The sequence below is a fragment of the Notolabrus celidotus genome, chromosome 17 (genome assembly GCF_009762535.1).
Source record: "Notolabrus celidotus isolate fNotCel1 chromosome 17, fNotCel1.pri, whole genome shotgun sequence".
Lineage (NCBI taxonomy): Eukaryota > Metazoa > Chordata > Actinopteri > Labriformes > Labridae > Notolabrus > Notolabrus celidotus.
In genome coordinates, this window is record NC_048288.1 from 31,794,202 (window position 1) to 31,815,117 (window position 20,916).

Here is a 20,916-nt window from a genome sequence, read left to right on the forward strand (position 1 = left end):
GAGAGAGAGAGAGGAAGAGATGAAGAGAGGAAGAGAGGGAGAGAGAGAGAGAGAGGGAGAGAGGAAGAGAGGAAGAGAGAAAGAGAGTGAGAGAGAGAGAGAGAGGGAGAGAGAGAGAGGGAGAGGTGCTGAGCTCGTTGTGGAGGAAGGAAAGAATATTTAGCTGTAAATCCTCACTAATCAGCCGTAAGAGGATCGACTGAACTCAGGGAGGAGAGAGAGAAAGATGGAGGGATGGGGAGAGAGAGAGAGAGAGATGGAGGGAGGGAACTGGATATACACGGTGCAACATCACAGAGTACAGGCGCAATGCATTCTGGGTAATGTAGGCTTAAAAGGAGGAGGAGTTAGAGAGGGGGGCGGGGGAGGAGGAGAGTTCAACAAGTGCTGGTCCACATATGGTCCTCTGTGTTCCCCCTCTGAGGGGATTACACACACACACCCACACACACACACACACACACACACACACACACACACACACACACACACACACACACACTCTTTCTAAGTTTCCTTCCCTCCTTCCTACCATCCATCCTTTCTTTTTTCTATTCTTCCATCAAGCCACTCCAGTTTTGATTTCTTCCTTCATTTCTTTCTTTCTTTCTTTCTTTCCTTGTCTCCTTCCTACCTCTCTTCCTATCTTTCTGCCTTCCTTCCTTCTTTCCTTCTCTTCTTCTTTTATTTCTTTCATTCCCTCCTTCCTCCCTTCCTTCCTTCCCTTCTATCCTTCCTTCATATTTTTCTCCCTTCCTTCACTTCCTACTTCCGCCCTTACTATCTTTCTGCCTTCCTTCCTTCCTTCTTATTACACACACACACACACACACACACACACACACACACACACACAGAGGAAGTGATAAGAGTGTGTGACTGTGGCAGACACTGAGCAGCTGTCCTCTCAACGCCTAACGAGAGCGGGACCAGCACCGACACCAGGGGTTAACACACACACACACACTCACACACACACACACACACACACACACACACACACACACACACACACACACACACACACACACACAGTCAGTTTGTATTCACTCTGATCCTTAAAAATAAGATATAAAGTAAAGACTGATCAACGTTCATTTTTATGACAGCAAAGTTATGTACCGAATGCTCGCTCCTGATTGGTCGGTTACTCTCTGTCACAGTCTGCTCATTGCTGCAGTTCCCCCCCTCACCTGTAGCTGTAAGTCCTCTCGTTGTGTCTCCTCAGGTGTGATTTCTGCTGCCTGTCTTTCCGCACTCACCGCGGTCTGCTGCGTCACAATGCCGGGGTTCACAAGCTCCTCCCCCAGGACCCCAACGGGCGCCCGTTCATCCAGAACAACCCCTCCATCCCCACCGGCTTCAACGACCTCGCCTTCATCGACTTCTCCTGCAAGAAGTTCGCCCACATCGCACAGGTATCCCTCTACACCTTCCACCTGGTCCACGCCGTGTCTGTAAGTCTCTAAAGATCTGACTCATGGACTCATGGTTCTTCTTCAGGTCTGGTGTGAGACCAACCTCCGCCGCTGCATCAGTAAGTTCCACCGCTTCGTCTGCGACTCCTGCGACAAGGCGTTCCCGCTCCGCTCGGCGCTGGACCTCCACAAAACCACCTCCCACTCCGACAAACCCGCCCTCGCTGAGACGCAGGAGGACAGAGACGAGGAAGAGGAGGAGGAGGAGGAAGAGGAGGAAGCTGAACCAGAGGAGAGGAGCGAGGACATGGAAGACCTCCCTGTGGGGAAGTCCAGCTTCTTGGAGGGGCTCGGTCTGCAGCACATCACAAAGGTACATGATGGAAAGGGTCAGGGTTTGAGTCCGCTTATGGTTCCTCGGGTAGACGTTTCAAGGTTTCATGGGACCTGGATCTGACCCAAGGTGGTCATGGGGGACTCATGTTGATGGTTCTATTTGTCCCTCTCAGGTGAAGTCCGGTCCCACAGACGATGAGATCCATCAGGCTCACCTGGACAGCATCAAGGTGATCCACGTGGAGCCTCCCTCCTCCAGCCTCCCTCAGGAGCCGGCCTCTGCCTTCCTATCTGGGGGTCTGGGGCTGACTCTGGGACTCGGCATGGGGGGTCTGGCGGCCCTCAGCATCCCGCTCCTGGATGCGTCTGGCTCCGCCTCCGCCCTGCAGGGCCTCACTCAGCGTGACGCCCTCAGCCTGCTGTCCCTGCAGCCGTTCCCCACCGGCCTTCTTCTGCAGCCCGACGGGGGCGCCGCCACCGGGAGTTCGGCCTCAGCAGGATCCAAACCCGGGGAGGCGGGCGGAGCCGGGATCATGGAGCTCGCCGACATCCAGCAGATCCTCAAAGTGGCGAGCGCAGCGCCCAATCAGATGGGGCTGACCCTCCCACCGCTCGCCAAAGCTCCAGGATTCGCCGGAGGTCAGGGTAGGTGTCGCCTGGAGCTGCAGGTCTCTGAGTTCTTTAGACGCCCCCCATTGGTGAGGCTAAACCTCTCTCTTCCTCCTGCAGGTCTGGTCCAGGGTCAGAAGTCCATGCCTCCGTTAAAGCCCAAACCTCCCATCACCCCTCGCTCCAGCCTCACCGCCACGACCCCGCCCCCCCTGCAGAGCTCCCAGCAGGCCTCGCTGGGCTGCATCAGCCCCAGTCTGCCCCCTCCCACCCCCTCCCTCTTCAAAACCCCGTCCTCGTCAGCCGGCAGCGGAGGGCAGCTGGACGCAGACTGCATGGGCGACGCTCACACGCCTCTGTCCGACTCACCGCCAGCCGTTTCCAACGCCGTGCACGAGGAGGCGGGGCTTGGCGGGAGGAAGCCAGGAGCCAAAACAGGAAGCGCCCCCATCGCCGGCTCGGCTAAAGGCTCGTTCCCGTGCCGATTCTGCGACCAGGTGTTCTCCTTCTCCGGCGTCCTGCAGGCTCACATGCGCTTCCACCTCGGCATCCTCCCTCACCAGTGCAACATCTGCGACTACGTGGCGCCGGATAAAGCCACGCTGATCCGACACCTGCGGACGCACAGCGGCGAGCGGCCGTACGTCTGCCGGGTCTGTCATTACCCGTTCACCGTGAAGGCCAACTGTGAGCGCCACCTCAGGAAGAAACACGCCAAGACCTCGAGGAAGGACATCGAGAAAAACATCAAGTACGTCACCTCCACCATCACGGCGAACATCGCCGCGGGCGCCCCCGCGACTACGACCACGACCACCGTGGACACGGAGACGGGCTGCGGCGGCGGCGCAGAGACCACCTGCAGGTTCTGTGGCGAGGACCTGAAGAGCTACCGGGCGCTGCAGATCCACCTCCGCACGCACAACGGCTGCCAGAGGAAGCCATTCGAGTGCCGGCGCTGTGGAGCCGCCTTCCTCGCCAAACGGAACTGCATCCACCACCTGCTGAAGCAGCACCCCGAGGTGCAGGAGCGGGAGATCGAGGAGCACATCGCCACGCTGCTGCCCGCCGCTCAGTCCGCGGCCACCGTCGCCCCGGTCCGAGCTGCCCCCGTGTCTCTGAACGGGATCGGGCAGCCGGCGGTTCAGGCGGTGCAGACGGTGAAGGTGGAGGACGTGGCGTTTCCCGCCGATCTGGACCAGCCGCTCGACTTCTCCGCTAAAGGCCGCAGCAGCCAAGCGGGGTCACCCGGGGTCAAACTGGAGAGCGTCTCCCCGACCTTCGACTGCTCCGGTCTGGACCAGCCCATCGACCTGTCCATCCCCAGCAAGAGGCAGAGGAGGGAGCCGGCGGGCGGAGAGAGGAAGGAGATCAAGACGGAGCAGAGCGGAGGCGGAGGCGTAGGTGGCGGCGGCGTGGAGCAGCAGCTCGTCTCAAAGGAGGAAAAGACGGTAAGCTCTCTGCCTCCCCTCCACCCTCACCCACAGCTCGGCTGCTACCAGCTCCCCCCTGGATCCACCCCGCCTCCCGCCTCCCTCCCCAACATCAACAACTCCACCCGAGCCCAGCGCCTCAAACCCCTGCTCCCCAAACCGGCCACCACCACCACCACCACCTCCTCCACCTCTCCCTCCTCCTCTGCCAGCAAAGACCTGCCTCCTCTGGCCTCCATCGCTCAGATCATCCACTCGGTGTCCGGAGCTCCAGACCTCCTGAAGAGGGACGCGGGGGCGGAGGGGAAACCCCCGGGTGGAGTCGCCTCCGCTCAGAGTGATCCTGCTGCAGCTGCACCCGGACCATCTGCTGCCGCGGAGGCACCGAGTGACACCGCCGCCCCCGCCGCCGCTCCTGCTGAAGGACCCAGCAGGTAAGATTAATCGGGGTAACTTCCTGTTTCCACCAGCAGGGGGCGCCTCAGGTCTAAAGACGTGTTTTGTCCCACAGGAAGCGCTCCAGGAAGCGGCCCGTCGCTCTGGCTGTGAAGGAGAAAGCGTCCAGCAGCGTTGGAGGCATCGACCTGGAGTCCAGCGGGGAGTTCGCCAGCGTGGAGAAAATGCTCGCCACCACGGACGCCAACAAGTTCAGCACGTACCTGCAGACGGGAGCCGCCGACATGGGAGCAAAGAGAGGTAAGGAACAAAGACCGTTCATCATGTAAGAGCAGAGAGGAACAGAGGAGTAACCCTCTCCCTCCGTACAGATGTGGAGCGAGCAGCAGGAGGAGCCGAGGAGAAGGAGGAAGTGAAGCCGGCGCCCGCAGGAGGGACGGCGGCGGCGGTGGGACCTCAGTCCAAAGGGAAGAAGAACGCTTACTCCAACTCAGTGCAGAAGATGACGTGTCCCTTCTGCCCCCGAGTGTTCCCCTGGGCCAGCTCTCTGCAGAGACACATGCTGACACACACAGGTAACACACACACACACACACACACACACACACACACACACACACACACACACACACACACACACACAGTTAATTAGACCTCCATACTGCTCTCTCTTTCTTTCTTTCTTTCTTTCTTTCTTTCTTTCTTTCTTTCTTTCTTTCTAAGTTTACTACTTTCCTTCCTTCCCTCCTCCGTGTGTTTAAAGTTTCTTCCTTCCTTCCTTCCTTCCTTCTTTCCTTCCTTCCTTCCCGTGTGTTTAAAGTTTCTTCTATCCTTCCTGCCTTCCTTCCTTCCTTCCCTTCCTTCCCTCCTTCCTGTGTGTGTTTAAAGTTTCTTCTATCCTTCCTTCCTTCCTTCCTTCCTTCCTTCCTTCCTTCCTTCCTTCCTTCTATTGTTCCCTCCTTCCTGTGTGTGTTTAAAGTTTCTTCTATCCTTCGTTCTTTCCTTCCTTCCTTCCTTCCTTCCTTCCTTCCTTCCTTCCTTCCCTCCTCCGTGTGTGTTTAAAGTTTCTTCTATCCTTCCTTCCTTCCTTCCTTCCCTTCCTTCCCTCCTTCCCGTGTGTGTTTAAAGTTTCTTCTATCCTTCCTTCCTTCCTTCTCTCCTTCTCTCTTTCTCTCCTTCCCTCCTTCCTGTGTGTGTTTACCGTTTCTTCTATCCTTCCTTCCTTCCTTCTCTCCTTCTCTCTTTCTCTCCTTCCCTCCTTCCCGTGTGTGTTTAAAGTTTCTTCTATCCTTCCTTCCTTCCTTCCTTCCTTCCTTCCTTCCTTCTCTCCTTCTCTCTTTCTCTCCTTCCTTCCTTCCCTTCCTTCCCTCCTTCCCGGTTGTGTTTTAAGTTTCTTCTATCCTTCCTTCCTTCCTTCCTTCTCTCCTTCTCTCCTTCTCTCCTTCCTGTGTGTTTAAAGTTTCCTCTCCGTCTCCAGGTCAGAAGCCGTTCCCGTGTCCGAAGTGCGACGCCTTCTTCTCCACCAAATCAAACTGTGAGCGCCACCTGCTGAGGAAACACGGCGTCACCAACCGAACTCTGCGACGCAACGGCAGCCTCAACAAGAAGGACGGCGAGGAAGGCTCGCAGGAGAGCGCAGGTCAGAGAATAAACACGTGTGATTGGTTAAAGAGGAGTCAGACGTATCGATGGCTGCGATTGGTCGATGATCGTGTTGCGTTGTTGTGTTGATCACTCGTGTCGTGTCGTGCAGAGAGTCAGTCCGAGACGGAGCAACACACGCCGGAGGGAAAACACCACAGCGGTGGAGCTTCATCAGCTGACATGGACTCCGCCCCCAACGCTGACAGCCCCGCCCCATCAGAGCAAGAAGGGGAGTGGTCATCACCTGTAAGCCCCGCCCACAAAACAAACCATGGTCAGTATTTAAAAACAAGATTTGACATCTGTTCCCTTCTTTGTCTGATATTAAAATGTTAAATGAGTTTATTTGAGGATCTTATTTTGTTTAGACGATCAGAGACGTTTGAGTTTGAATTTTTCCTTTATCTGATAGATGAGAAAAAAAATGCAAATAAATAAAATGTGTTGGATTTATCTGTTTAACATTTCTTTAACATAATCCTGCTGGGTTAATTTACACCTTGAGTTTAACATAATAAACATGTTTAATGTCTGTTTCAAAATCATCTTATTTATTTAGTTTAAGTTGAAAAAAAGGTCAATATTAAATATAAAATAGTATTTAAAATATATACTTAAAAATAAAATAACCATTTTATAATTAACAACAAACATTTAAAAAATATTTTTTTTAAATATAAAAAATTTAATGCATTTTTAAAGCCATGGTGGTAATTTTCATTCATGTTTAGGGGTTCTGTTGCTTATAAAGAAAATATTTTAAATACTTAATTTATTAAATGTAGTGCCTCTTTCATCCTGCAGACAACAAATATGTATTTTTTAAATAATTGCAGAATTAGTAGAATTTTTAAAAATGAAAAATTGAAAGTTGCCTTTTTTAATTTTATTTCTCAGGATCAGAATTCCTGCATTAAGAAAAATGATTGCTCCTTTTGTTTTGAGAGAATAAACACAAATCCTGTTTTTTTCTCTGTGTTGCTCAGAAAAGGTGAAATATGCAAACATGTGGATTTAACATTTAACCACAAGGGGGCGCCGTCATCGCCATCAAACACTGAAAACAAACATGTCTGACACATGTTACTTTGTGCTGCAGGTTGCTCAGCTGATGGTGATGCAGAGCAGCAGGACACACACACAACAGAGCAGCTGGACCAGCAGGGGGCGCCAGAGACCAGAACAGCAGCGGGGAAACAGACTCCACTGAGCAGCAGCACCAAGGTAGCACACCTGAGTCTTGATTCAGGGTCTGGTACTCACTGTAGCTCCTGTACTGAGGATGATCCGGCTCTTAAACTCACAGCATGAGTCTCTTTAAGTCTTTAAGACGGTTTGATGATGAGTTTAAAGGAGCGCTCGTTTCATCTCCATCATTCTCTCCAGCAGGTGGAGAGCACGGACGACGAGGAGGACTGCCACAGCAACAAAAGTTTGGACCTTAACTTTGGCAAGAAGCTCATCGACTTTAAGCTCTCCACGTCGTCTGCCCCCCCCGCTCAGGACGAGCAGCCCCCTCAGTCCTCTTCCTCCTCCTCATCCTCATCCTCATCCTCCGCTCCTCCAGTAACCACAGAGAGCCCGGAGAAGGAGAGAAGCTCCTCCTCCCCCTGCAGCAGCCCCTCCGTCAAGCAGCAGCCAGACTACAAACACGTCTGCCGAATCTGCAAGAAGAGCTTCAGATACGCCACCACCCTCGCCCGCCACGAGAGGGCGCACCTCACCGAGGACACGCCCACTCCTGCGCCGGCGGAGGAGGACCCGCCTGCGAAAGAGGAGGCGACGACGGAGAGCAACGCCACAGCAGAGGAGAGGGAGGAGGAGGAGGAGGAGAAAGAGGAGGAGCAAGGGAAGGAGACGGAGATGGAGGAGGACGAGGGAGGAGTGAGGGGAGGAGACAGCGGGGAGTCTGAGGAGGAGGAGAAAGAGAAGGAGGAGAGGAGCGAAGAGGAGGCGTCAGAACCAAAGAGTTTAGAGGGAGGAAGAGTCGACAAGAGGAAGAAGATCTGCAAGGTCTGCGACAAGAGATTCTGGTCTCTGCAGGACCTGACCCGACACACCCGCTCACACACAGGTAACACATATTCATATTAGACAATATATTTAATACATTTACATTTTTAGTTATATTAATATTTTTATACAAATATATTTATATTTATATTTTGATTTATTTAAATACCCATGTGTAATTCTTACATTTTAATGTTTTTTATTTTTTTTATTTTTTATTTTTTGACTTAATGAAGTTTTTTTTTAAAATATTTTTTATTTAATATTTTTGATTTAAATTCCTTTTTTTGTAGTTTTAATTTTAAAATTCCTCATTTTTTAATTTGTAAATATTAACTTAAAACTTAGTCCTTCATTGATGAACCTTTCTTAAATTGTATTGAATTGATTATAGAATTTTCTTTATTGAAGTTTAATCAAATATCTCATCAAGTTTAAATTTTCATTGTTTTAATTTTAACACAGAAATGTTAAAGTTATTTGCAATAGTTCTATTTTTTTTAATTGAATTTTTTTTCTAATTTTGAGTAATTTTGCTTCAACATGTCCTTAAAAATTATCATATATTTTTTAAATGTATTTAATACTTTTAAATGAACTGATTTTTTATTTTATTTTTCACTTTCCTTTTAAAAAAAAATATTTTTAAGGCTTTAATTTAATCCTTGAATTTTTTAAAGATGTGTTCAATGAAAGGATTTCTTCATTGATGTAATGTATTTTTATTTTATTAAGTTAACATTTTTATATTTTTGATATTGTGAATTTATTTTCATTATTTTTAAATATTTTTTTAAAATACCTTATGGAGTTTCTCTATTTTTCTTGCATTATTTTCTCATTTAATATTTTTTTTAACCTTTTTAAAACAATTTTTTTTGTTTTCTTAATGTTTCAAGAAAAACTAAACAGTTAGAATAATACAGATAATTTTAAAAATTATTTTATTTTGAAGTATTATTTGTTTTTGGTTTAGTTGTATTGAAGCTGGTGATCTTATGAAGATGTGTTCAATGAAAGGATTTCTTTATTCATGTAATATTTATTTTATTAAGTTAACATTTTTAAATTTTTTGATATTGTGAAATATATTTAAAATAATTACTTTTCTTGTATTATTTTCTCATTTAATATTTTTTAACCTTTTTTAAAAGAGTGTTTTTTATTATCTCAACATTATTTTAGACATTTAGAATAATAGATGTTTTTAAAAATGATTTATATATTTTTTTATTCTTTGTTTTGGTCGTATTGAAGCTGGTGGTCTTATGAAGATGTGTTCCCTCTCAGGTGATAATCTAACCTGACCCCTCCTCTCTCTCTGCAGGTGAGCGGCCGTATCAGTGTCAGACCTGCGAGCGGACCTTCACCCTGAAGCACAGCCTCGTTCGCCACCAAAGGATCCACCTGAAGCCCCGCGGAGCCGACGGAGCCTCGGCCGGGAACGACGACGCCGCCAGCGAGGACGGAGACTCGTGCACCCCGACGCCGACCTCCACCTGCCCGCCCTCGGAGAACGAGAGCGAGTGTGGGAGCGCCACCGCGGGGGTCAAGGAGCTGGAGGAGGAAGAGGAAGAGGAAGAGGAGGAGGAGGCAGAGGAGGCAGAATCAGCCACAGTGGAGGGAGAAGATCCAGAACCACCAACAACCAGAGTTTCTGAGGAGGCGTCTGAACTCTCAGACGAACCAGAGACGCAAAAACCCGCCGCCGCCGCCGCCGCCGCCACGCCTCCGACACAACAAGCTTCTGAAACAAAGACGACGACAGGCGACGAGTCCTCAGCCAGCGACCTGAAATCAACGCCTGACTCAAACATCTCCAAAGACACCCCCTCCTCCTCCTCCTCCTCCTCCTCGCCCTCCACCTCCCCGCCCGAGGAGTCCTCGACGGCCGCCCCCGCCGCCGCCACCGACGGCTTCATCCAGGGGCTGCTGGAGATCCACGCCAAGCCCCCTCTGGAGCACATCCTGCCCAACGGGGAGCCTCCTCTGGTGGGCGCAGACTGAGGGAAGCTCCCCCCTGACTTTCACCACAGTGCCATACGACGGAAAGACGCTACACCATTGATGACGATGACGATGCAAAAACCAGCCGGAGACGTTTTGATAGAAAGAAAGAGGAAACCTCGTTTTCTTGAAGTGCCTTACTACTAGTCCTACTTCTAAGATGTTTTTGCTATATCTTTATCTGCATTATTACGGAGGATGGATCTAATTTTTATAGCTTTTTATGATGACAATGATTTGCATTGCTATTTTTTGTGCGGGGAATCTATATTTCAGCAATAAAAAGAATAAAGTTATGATTTATTATTGTCCTAGAATTTGTTTGAGAATTGATGATCAACTGAAGAGAAGCAGAGCGACAAAGACTCACAGACTGTCTGACTCTGCGCTCCTTCTTCTGTATTTAAAACCTGAGACTGAGACCGACCCGGCTCTCGAGTCAGGGTGGAGAACTTTGTCCGCCAGTCAGCTTGGATATTCTTGATGAAATGGCGTCTGGAGGCGGAGGCTGCCAAAGTGTCACCAGCAGAAGAAGACTTCCTCTGACGGCCGCCGGTCGTCTCGCCCGGAAGCTTTTTGTAAAACTGGAATAAAAAAAAACACAAAAAGACGTCGTCCTTTTTTCGGCTTCGCTTCCCCAACAATCGGTCTCTCGTCTGGCTCGCACGAACACATTCGCGAACTTTTCAATCCGTGGATCGGCGTGTGAGCCCGGACTCTCTGACGGGGCCGATGATGAAGTGTCGATCAGTTTGTGTTCTCCGTGTTGTTGTTGTTTTTTTTTTAAAACCCATCACACTATCGACCCCTTCCTCCCTGGAAGCCCCCCCCGTGAGTCCGTGTGTTGATAACTTCTCATTCATAATCATTCTCAGTTGATTCCATGTGTGTACAGAGAGTTGAACATGTGGCACGTGATGTTAGAGTATTTCTTTTCTTTGTGTGCGATCAGTGAATTATCGGTGTCGGGAGGGGAATTCTTGTGTTTATGTGGATTTTTTTTTTTTTTTTATTACTGAACAAATCAAAAATTTCTCTGTATGTGTGCAATTGTGTGTGACTTCCACCTGTCTCTCACCATCGCCCCCTAGTGTTCGTGTAGGGTTTATTACAGGGCCTGTGGCGTGCTGACGTATCCGCCGCTAACACGTGATCCAGGTTCAGTTTACCTCAACCTCTGCTTTTAACTGCAACCATTAAAGACGACATCGAAGCAGCTCTGTCGGCAAACCTTCAAATCTGTGTCTTCCTAAGCCAGGCTAGCGAGGCTAATTCCTAGCTAGCCTGGTTTCCAACGTGGGGAAAGTCTGAGCTAGCCAGGGCTAACCCACCAGCATGGCGAGGGTTAGCATATCATAGCAGCTTCACAGAGCTAACCAAGCTAACCAAGTATCACCAGCAGTAAAACAGAAGAGCTAACGAGCGCAACAAGCCTTCAAACACACAAAAACAGCACTTACTAGCATATCTTAACATCCTTCAAAAGGGCTAACTCTAGCTAGCTTTAGTCTGTGTTGTTTGTATTACACAGGCTAACCAAGCTAGCAATTTCTCTACGTGATTGATATCTACAGTTTGGTCAGTTAGCCCCTAGCTAGCTTTCATTATTAACTCTGGATTCGTGCAGACGTTAATGAAGCTAAAGCTCGGCTAACTAGCTTGTTTTTGTCAGTTAACGCTAGGCAGCTTCATCCAAAATGTAGCAAACCCTAGCTACAAACACATGCTAGCTAACTCATCAGACTTGTGTATTTCTTTTCAAGTCGGGTTAGCTCTGGCTAGTTCTGGCTTCAACGCGACAGCTAAAGGCTAACGACAACAATCAAGCTAATGCATCTCTAACCTTGTGGATGGCGTGTAGCTAGCGGCGGGTCTCCTTCCAGTATTATTTTGGCGTCTTGCGTTGGGCTCTGGACGGTGTCTGTGCTGTTACGTCGCCCCGTTTCCTCCAGCGTTGATTTCAGGACGTTTTTAAACTCGTCGTTGATTTATCGTCGAGGAGGTCGAAGGATCCTCAAAGACACGTGGTGATGAATTTGGCGGTTAAGACAATCAGTTGTGATCTTCAATAAAATAAAAAAACAGATAAAAAGTTAACCCCCTAATTTGAATCTTAGTGGTTTCCAGAAGGAGCTAGATGACAGGTTGAAAGGATGGATGAATGAATGAATGGTTGAAAGGATGGATGGATGAGGGGGCGAGTTAAAGGTATTACCCTACTGCACAAACAAACACAAGTTAAAGGGCTGACTCCGCCCCCTCATGCCAACCAAACCGGACGTTTCCACAGCTGTACAGGGCGCTGACGTGCGTACGTGTGTGTGTGTGTGTGTGTGTTCTCGTTTTGGTGTGTGAAGTTGAATATAGCTAATTTTTTTCCTCTTGTACATTTTCGTCTCTTTGTTTTTTATTTTAAATGAAGCAACCTCAAAACGAATCAAACCTCAGCGGCTCATAACGGAACTGTAAGGCGACGACGGTCAGTCATCACGCCGGTCTGATTTAATATTGAACAACAACGACCGGACTGACTGTCTGGCTGACTGGACGCTGCTGTGAACTGGCACTAACAATTTCCCAAAACTACTACTTACTACTTCTACTGCTAGTACTACTACTACTATGGTGGAATATCGCAACACAATCGAGAGAGGGAGAGAGAGTTTCTCTAAGACGTCACATTTCAGGTTTTAATAAAGAAATGTAGCCGGTAGTTTCCCCACGTCAGAGCGAATTCAACGTCTTACTGTGAGTCTAAATGAAACTTTGACTCGCTGACACAAACTCAAAACTTACATCCTTTGACCAGAAGTCAACAAAAGAGCGTTTCTACATATTCAACGTTGGTGCTTTCTTTGCGTGGGCGTAACTCCTCGTTATTAGCAACTTAAAATAAAGTAGAAAAGTTAGCATGGAGCGAAAAGCTGCATTACATAAAATACATCCTGTTAGCAGATAAGACACGCACGAAAAGAACTTCGTCAAGTCGTGTGGAAACGGAGTCTGAAATGAGTCTTTCGTTAGCTTGTTGGCTAACGTGAGAATGCGATCGCAGTTAGCTTCTGTAACCTGTTACTTTGATAAATTAAAACCCAACCCTCTGAGCGTTCGAAGCTAACGATCAGACGGGAACAAAACGTGTTTTTAATCGGTTCCTTACGACCTTTGTTACTCCATCTTTGTCTTTAGCTAACGTCGTGTTTCTGGCTGAGTAAAAAAAAAAACACGAAAAAGTAAAGCTGGGGCGAAAAACACGTACGATTGACAAAAAAAACTTGGTCCGATTTTGTGGATTCAATTGCTGACAGTTGGTTTAGCTAGCCTGCTCAGTAACATTCGTTAGCTCGTTGGCTAAAGTAACATTAAGTTCATGCTAGCTTCAATTTGTCTCCAGTATTAAGTAACTTTATCGTATCACTGTGTTTGAGAATAAAACAACGACTCAGTGCTCCGAATATCTGAAGCTTTTGATACGAAGTTTAAAAAAAGGTTAGCCTCTTCTGTTTCGCCATCTTCGTCGTTAGCTAGCGCCTCGCTCTTGTTGTTTCCAACTGGTACGTAAGATTAGACAAAATGTTCTTAGTTTTGGGAATTTTATTCGTTAGCATGTCGGCTAACGTAACAATAAGTTGAACTCTGCGTTATTACTGCGTTTTCGTAGAATGCCGAAAAATAGAATCTCCCAGGGAATCTTTTAATATTAAGCTAACGAAAGTTGTTTAAAACTTGTCGTGCTTTCTAACATCGTGAAAATAAAAGAGTGAAATTATAAATCCTTTTTTGAGACCGAACACTTGTAAATATTTGCGTAGGTTTGGGGGTTTCGAGAATTCAAGCACCAGCAGCCGGTTAGCTTGTTTGGTTTGTAGCTTTCGTTAGCATGTCGGCTAACGTGAGAATGTTTTTCGCTCCAACATTCTCTCTTTAACGTTGATTCCTGACTCAGTAGCTAACTTACTAACTACGTCGCATGTTGAGGAGTAACACGGCTAACACGCTAAGTTAGCATAAAAGAAACGGGTTGCTTCTGGTCAAATATACAAAATTTCCTTCATTTTTTTAAATAAAAAATTTAACTTCCTGTCCGTTAATTTAAAGATTGTAAATTTTGAATTAGTTGAATTATGAATTATTTAGCAGAAACTCTCACTTCCTGTTTCTCTCTCTCTGTTTAATGTTTTGTTCGCTCTCTCTGTACACGCCTCTCCCTGGGGAGTGTGTGTAAATGTTCTTTCTGTGTGTGTGTGTGTGTGTGTGTGTGTGTGTGTGTGTGTTTGCACGGCCATATGAATACTGGACTTCCATTGGAATGCACATGGACTGTTTTTAAATGTATTTATCTGGAGCCCAGGTGTGTGTGTGTGTGAGTATGTGTGTGTGTGTGTGTCTGAGAGAGAGAGTTAGTGTCTACAATGACTTGAGAAGAAGCCATGTATTAAGAATATCACATTGATGCTGCAGAACTGTTGTGAGGAACTGATGGTTTGTGTTGTGGACTAACCGGCTCTCCGTAGGCCGGGTCGTGAAGCGGACTAGCAATAAGAATCCCTCTGAATCCAAAAAGCTTTACGTGGGTCTCCTGTATGAGTTGAGAACAGACTGTGTGGGTGTCTTGGTTCTGTTGTTTTGAGTTTAGTGGATCATGATTTGGATGTTTTTGTTTCTTTCTATAAAGCGTATAAACTGTGAAGATTCATGTGTTCAGTTTAAGGGTGAGTTTTTAGGTTAGTTATTTTTTTTGCATGTTAATCTAATTTGTTCAATTATGGATGATTTCTCCTTTTCTCCATCTCCTCTCGCTCTACACATATAAATATATATATAAATATAAGATTTATATAACCTCGCTCTCAGGGTCTTTCACAAATCCATTATCCGACATGCTTCATGTTCTCTTTCCTGAGTTGCTCCTCGTTCTTTCCAACTCCTGATGATTTTGTCTTCTTTTTTTTTAAATAATGATTCAGAACTGTCAATCACTACATTTAGCACTTGACTGTGAACTCGTCGTCACCTAACAGATATGAACAGAATATCTCGGACGCGCGTCTCTGTCCGCTCCCCCCCCGTCTCGGTCTAACTCTCGGTCCTGGTCAGAGGTCAAAGGGAACGTCTGAGAGGAGACCTCCTTCAGACCTCCTCGAACATAAACACACGAATGCTGGACCTCAATCAGAAAGCATTAAACGCACCATCATGTTGGAAGCCTTCCTCCCTCCTGCTGTTAGAACATGACAGTGTTTCACAAAGTCAAGAGATGTAAACCTGTTCTGTATTCAACCCAATAAGAGAAAGCAATAAAGATTATATCAAGGAAAGGTGTGTGAATCAAACGCTCTCTGTGTCTTTGTCTTTCTTTACCTCTCACTTCATGAAATCACACTTTGACCTCAAACACCAGGAGAGGGATCGCTTTGTGACGCCGCACTGCAGAGCTTCTGTCACCCGTTAAAATGTGACTGTTATTATCTTCAACAGGAGATAATTAATTATCACCTTATTAACATTAATTTAGCTTTTAAAAAATATCTGTGTAGAGGATTCATTTTAAAGGTGACATATCACGCTTTTTTCATCAACATATATTGGTCTAAGAGGTCCCCAAAACATGTCTTTAAAGGTGACATATCATGCTTCTTTCATCAACATATATTGGTCTAAGAGGTCCCCAAAACATGTCTTTAAAGGTGACATATCATGCAAAATTGACTTTCTAATGGTTCTTTACCTGAAATATGTTTCCCTGGCATGTCTACAAACCCCCAGAGAATGAAAAAAATCCATTCTGCCCCTGTTCTGATTTCTCCACCTTTCTGTAAATGTGTGTGAAACGAGCCGTTTCAGACTTCAGTGTTTTTGTTACGTAACAACAATATCCGGTCTGTCACAGGAAGTCAGAGCTCGGAGCTTGTTCAGCCCATAGACTGTATAAAATACAACTCAACCCCTCCTCCGTTTTTCATTCCCTGCACACATGTGTGCTAACAAGGAGCTTAGGAGGGAGGCATGCTAGTTGTAGGCTGTCTTGATAAACACAAAGGTCGGTTTTACTCCCCACGTCTGCAGATTTGAAGATCTAGTGGATGATTTTTATATGTCATGGATAAGTGCTAGCGCTAATTAGCATAGCCACATAGCTACATGTTCGTAGCTGTAGCTGTAGCTGTAGCTGTGTACCAAGACACACGTCTACATACTGACAAATAAAACAACAAGAAACACTAAATCTGTGACCAATCCTTCATAAAAGGTCCTGCTGCCTTTCTGGCAGAGGTCGGTTTTACTCCCCACGTCTGCAGATTTGAAGATCTAGTGGTTGATTTTTATTTATCATGGAAAAGTGCTAGCGCTAGTTAGCATAGCCACATAGCTACATGTTTGTAGCTGTGTACCAAGACACACGTCTACATACTGATAAATAAAACAACAAGCAACACTAAATCTGTGACCAATGGTTCAGAAAGGTCCTGCTGCAGGCGCCTCTCCGTCAGGATCAGATTCTGGATCAGATTCAGAGGGTTGAAGTAACGCGGGTCTGTGAGCAGCCGTGTATATTCAGCCAACATGTAAACATTAGATCAACGTGCTGGACAGCCGAGGCCACACCCACTTCCTGAGGGGGCGTGGTCAGAGAGAAAACAGACTGTTCTGAGCAGGGCTGAAGAAGAGGGTTTTTCAGGCAGACTAAAATCTGATTTCAAAGTGTTTTTTTGAGCATAAACTTTAAAGACATGTTTTGGGGACCTCTTAGACCAATATATGTTGATGAAAGAAGCGTGATATGTCCCCTTTAAAGTTTATGCTCAAAAAAACACTTTGAAATCAGATTCTGGTCTGCCTGCAAACCCCTCTTCTTCAGTCCTCCTCAGAACAGTCTGTTTTCTCTCTGACCACGCCCCCTCACGAAGTGGGCGTGGCCTCGGCTCTCCAGCACGTTGATCTAATGTTTACATGTTGGCTGAATATACACGGCTGCTCACAGACCCGCGTTACTTCAACCCTCTGAATCTGATCCAGAATCTGATCCTGACGGAGAGGCGCCTGCAGCAGGACCTTTCTGAACCATTGGTCACAGATTTAGTGTTTCTTGTTGTTTTATTTGTCAGCATGTTGACGTGTGTCTTGGTACACAGCTACCAACATGTAGCTATGTGGCTATGCTAACTAGCGCTAGCACTTTTCCATGAAAACTAAAAATCCTCCACTAGATCTTCAAATCTGCAGACGTGGGGAGTCAAAGCGACCTTTGTGTTTATTAAGACAGCCTACAACTAGCATGCCTCCCTCCTAAGCTCCTTGTTAGCACACATGTGTGCAGGGAATGAAAAACGGAGGAGGGGCTGAGTTGTATTTTATACAGTCTATGGGCTGAACAAGCTCCGAGCTCTGACTTCCTGTTACAGACCGGATGGCGTTGTGACGTATGAAAAACACTGAAAACTGAAACGGCTGGTTTCAGCACACATTTACAGAAAGGTGGAGAAATCAGAACAGGGGCAGAATGGAGTCTTTGACTTTTCAGGGGGTTTGTAGACAGGGACACAGATTTCAGGGAGAGAACCATTAAAAAGAACATTTTGCATGATATGTCACCTTTAAAGCTTTTAATGAAAAAAAAAGTAATAATAAATATTTAAACATAAATATATACTAATTTGAAATAAAAAACTAGAGAAGAGAAAATAAATGACAATAAAAGTTTTTTAAAAAGTTAATATTTAAAACAAATACAAAAGGTAAAAAAAGAACTTATGACTATGGGTGACCCCAAATAGTGGAATATTCAACGATTGGTTCTAACGAGTCTTAGTCGACTGTCAATCTCATAGTTGAATATTTGCATATGAAACGTGGATCATTCCATTCAAACCATGGGGGTGCTCAATGTCTAATTTTACATTATTTTCCTGTTTCCTGTAAAAATAGTGTCTCATATCCTGTTTTATATAAATATAGACTTATTGAATGTAATTCTGAGAACAGCTCTTGAAGTGTTAAATCTCCTTAAAGTGGTAATTAAATCTCCCCTGGTAATTAAAGGTGGACTCTCTCATTTAGCAGGACCTGTGGAGCAGACGTACCTCAGCTGGTCTTTAAATCTTTCTACGTTCATGGCAGCTCAAAATGTCAGGAAATAAAACTTCAGTTGATCCTAAAAACTAGTGATGAAGATGAGGAGCAGCTTCATGAAGAGGGCTGTGAGATCAAGGATTACCGGACCACACAAAAACTGTGCGGGTCCAAAAGAACCAGGAGGGATACCCAAAGCTGTCTGAAGCCTCAAAAACAATCCACAGCATCCCATCCACCTCCACACCATCAGAGAGGATATTCTCAAAGACAGGATTTACAGTCAACAAAGACAGGAGCGCACTTCTGCCCGTACACACGATGGTTTTCCTCACGTACAGTTTGAAAAGACTCAAGCGGACAAAGACGAGATGAAAGACTGTTTTAAAAGGTTCTGTTAAGAGATTTAAAAACCCTTTAGCTGGTTCAGGTTTGATTTTGAACATTATAAACATGTTTAGCCTTAAGTTGGACAGACTACCCTCTGCAGTGCTGCTCTCTGCTGTGTGAACAATGTTTAAATATCTCCTGATTCCTTTCTCTATAGTGGAGCGTTGTTCCATGTTTAACTGATGGTGGTCTTATTTGAGTTTTCTCTCCTTCATCACCTCGTTGTTTTTGTAATATAGATTTAAAAATCTAAGTTTTATACTTCTAATATTCTGTTGTCCCTTTTACTTTAAGCTCTGAGTCTCTTCATTGTAAAGGGTTATGTGTAATATTGTCATGTGGTCACCATCATGCAGACTTTGGGTCAATAAGGAAAAACAACAAACATTCCACTATTCATCCACTACGGGCAAAACCTGATGAATCAGATTCAACTAAGCAGATCCTTAGTCAGGCTCACCCCTACATATGACCATTAACTTTTTTACAAATCTGTTAACTTGCATTTTTTTCACACCATGTACACAGGATTAATTTTAACAGTTAAAGCTGCTGTGAAGAAATTTTGATTTATATAAAGTCTGGCGCCCCCTTGTGGACAAAGTGATACCTCTTATCTCTGGTTCTGTAAATGCAAAAGTAGTGTTTTCAACAAAAACCTCACCCTGCTGTCTTTTAACAGACAGATTGATCACTCAATGATTATTTGCCATGAAAACAACCAAAAGGGGTGTTTTCATGGGGGTCTGACACCTACCCCCCTCTGAGTGGTTTAAGGCATTAGAAATGACAGCAGAGAAGGTATCAGTGTTGTTGTTTGTGGTTCTGTTTGCTTTTGAAGGTCATAAAGAGACATCAGTGTCGGTTTCAGTCTGTTTCTCAGCAGGTTAAAAACTCCTCATTGTGCCTTTAAGGAAAGAGGTTTTTTTTATTTTAGAAGAAATCAAAAATAAGTAGACGTGTGGATTAATTCATTAAAAACAATACAAATAATAATTTACTCATTTAATTAAAATAAAAAATAAATAACTAAAGAGAAGAAAAAAAGTGAAAACATAAATAAGTTAATATTTTAAAGATAAATAAATATATATGAAAGGTAAAAATATGAATTCTTATGACCGTTAATAATCAGTAAAACAAACTATGAGGAGGTTTTAAACCAAATTCAATAACTGGAATAATGTTTGAAAATAAGGAAACTACGTGTTACACATCTTAAAAAAAGAGAGAGTGGGAATTTTTTTTTGCAATATGTGAAAAAAAAGAAGAAAAAGTAAAATGTGTTGATTTAAGAATGTAAGAGTTAAATATCCAGAGAGGCTCTTCTGTGTTTTAACATTGAGATCTATACAGAGTGACTCGCCTCTGGAGCCAGACCCTAGAGCAGGGATTCTCAGACTTTTTGGAGCCGGGACCCCTTACAGGTGAGAAACTTGTCCAAGGACCCCTCATAACTGTAACACAGATTAAACACATTAGTGATGTCATGATCAAAAGCTGCAGCTCTGAGAGTCGATGCTTTATAGTGGATCAGAAGAGCCGGCTCCCATCCAGAGAGAGCCGGCTCCCAGTTAGTTCCTTTCCCTGCTTAGCTCTCTCAGTGCTCAGCCCCAGCTCTGCTCACAGCAGAACTTTGTTTTCTCTGATTTTACTCAATGCCAACCTGAGGACATTAATAATGTTTGCTTGAGTTTGGTTCTGGTTCTGTTAACTTGGTTCTGGTTCAGTTCTGGTTCGGTTCCGGTGTGGTTCTGGTTCGATTCTGGTTCGGTTCTGGTTCGGTTCTGGATCGGTTCTGGTTCGGTTCTGGTCCGGATCTGGTTCGATTCAGGTTTGGTTCTGGTTCGGTTCTGGATCGTTTCTGGATTGGTTCTGGTTCGGTTCTGGTTCGGTTCTGGTTCGGTTCTGGATCGATTCAGTTCAGGTTCGGTTCTGGATCGGTTCTGGTTCGGTTCAGGTTCGGTTCTGGTTCGGTTCTGGTTCGATTCTGGTTCGGCTCTGGTTCGGCTCTGGTTCGGTTCTGTTTCGGTTCTGTTTCGGTTCAGGTTCGGCTAAGGTTCTGTTGACTTGAGTTTGGTTCTGGTTCTGTTTGCTTGAGTTTGGTTCTGGTTCTAACCCTAACCCTAATCCTAACCCTAACCCTAATCCTAACCCTAACCCTAACCCTAATCCTAACCCTAACCCTAACCCTAACCCTAACCCTAACCCTAATCCTAACCCTAATCCTAGCCCTAACCCTAGCCCTAACCCTAATCCTAACCCTAACCCTAACCCAAATCCTAACCCTAACCCTAACCCTAATCCTAGCCCTAACCCTAATCCTAACCCTAACCCTAACCCTAATCCTAACCCTAACCCTAACCCAAATCCTAACCCTAACCCTAGCCCTATCCCTAACCCTAACCCTAATCCTAACCCTAACCCTAATCATAACCCTAACCCTAATCCTAGCCCTAACCCTAACCCTAACCCTAACCCTAACCCTAACCCTAATCCTAACCCTAACCCAAATCCTAACCCTAACCCTAGCCCTATCCCTAACCCTAATCCTAACCCTAACCCTAATCCTAACCCTAACCCTAACCCTAGCCCTAATC

General features: G+C 45.6%; 1 protein-coding gene across 1 annotated transcript; it reads left to right on the forward strand.

Annotated features, from left to right (window-relative positions):
• Nucleotides 1–309: 309 nt before the first annotated feature.
• On the forward strand, nt 310–15,189 carry rreb1a (ras responsive element binding protein 1a). Its single transcript, XM_034706995.1, has 12 exons — nt 310–320; nt 1,229–1,418; nt 1,504–1,791; nt 1,928–2,399; nt 2,484–4,230; nt 4,308–4,492; nt 4,564–4,767; nt 5,670–5,831; nt 5,946–6,110; nt 6,936–7,060; nt 7,226–7,910; nt 9,177–15,189. The coding sequence occupies exons 1-12, from the start codon at nt 310–312 to the stop codon at nt 9,854–9,856; spliced, it is 4,914 nt and encodes a 1,637-aa protein (XP_034562886.1). The 3' UTR covers nt 9,857–15,189.
• The last annotated feature ends 5,727 nt before the right edge of the window (nt 15,190–20,916 follow it).

Bases quoted from the DNA above. Each gene is read 5' to 3' on its own strand.
- rreb1a (XM_034706995.1), top strand. The intron at 2,400-2,483 runs GTAGGTGTCGCC...TTCCTCCTGCAG, and splicing joins AGGATTCGCCGGAGGTCAGG to GTCTGGTCCAGGGTCAGAAG. The intron at 4,493-4,563 runs GTAAGGAACAAA...CCCTCCGTACAG, and splicing joins CGACATGGGAGCAAAGAGAG to ATGTGGAGCGAGCAGCAGGA.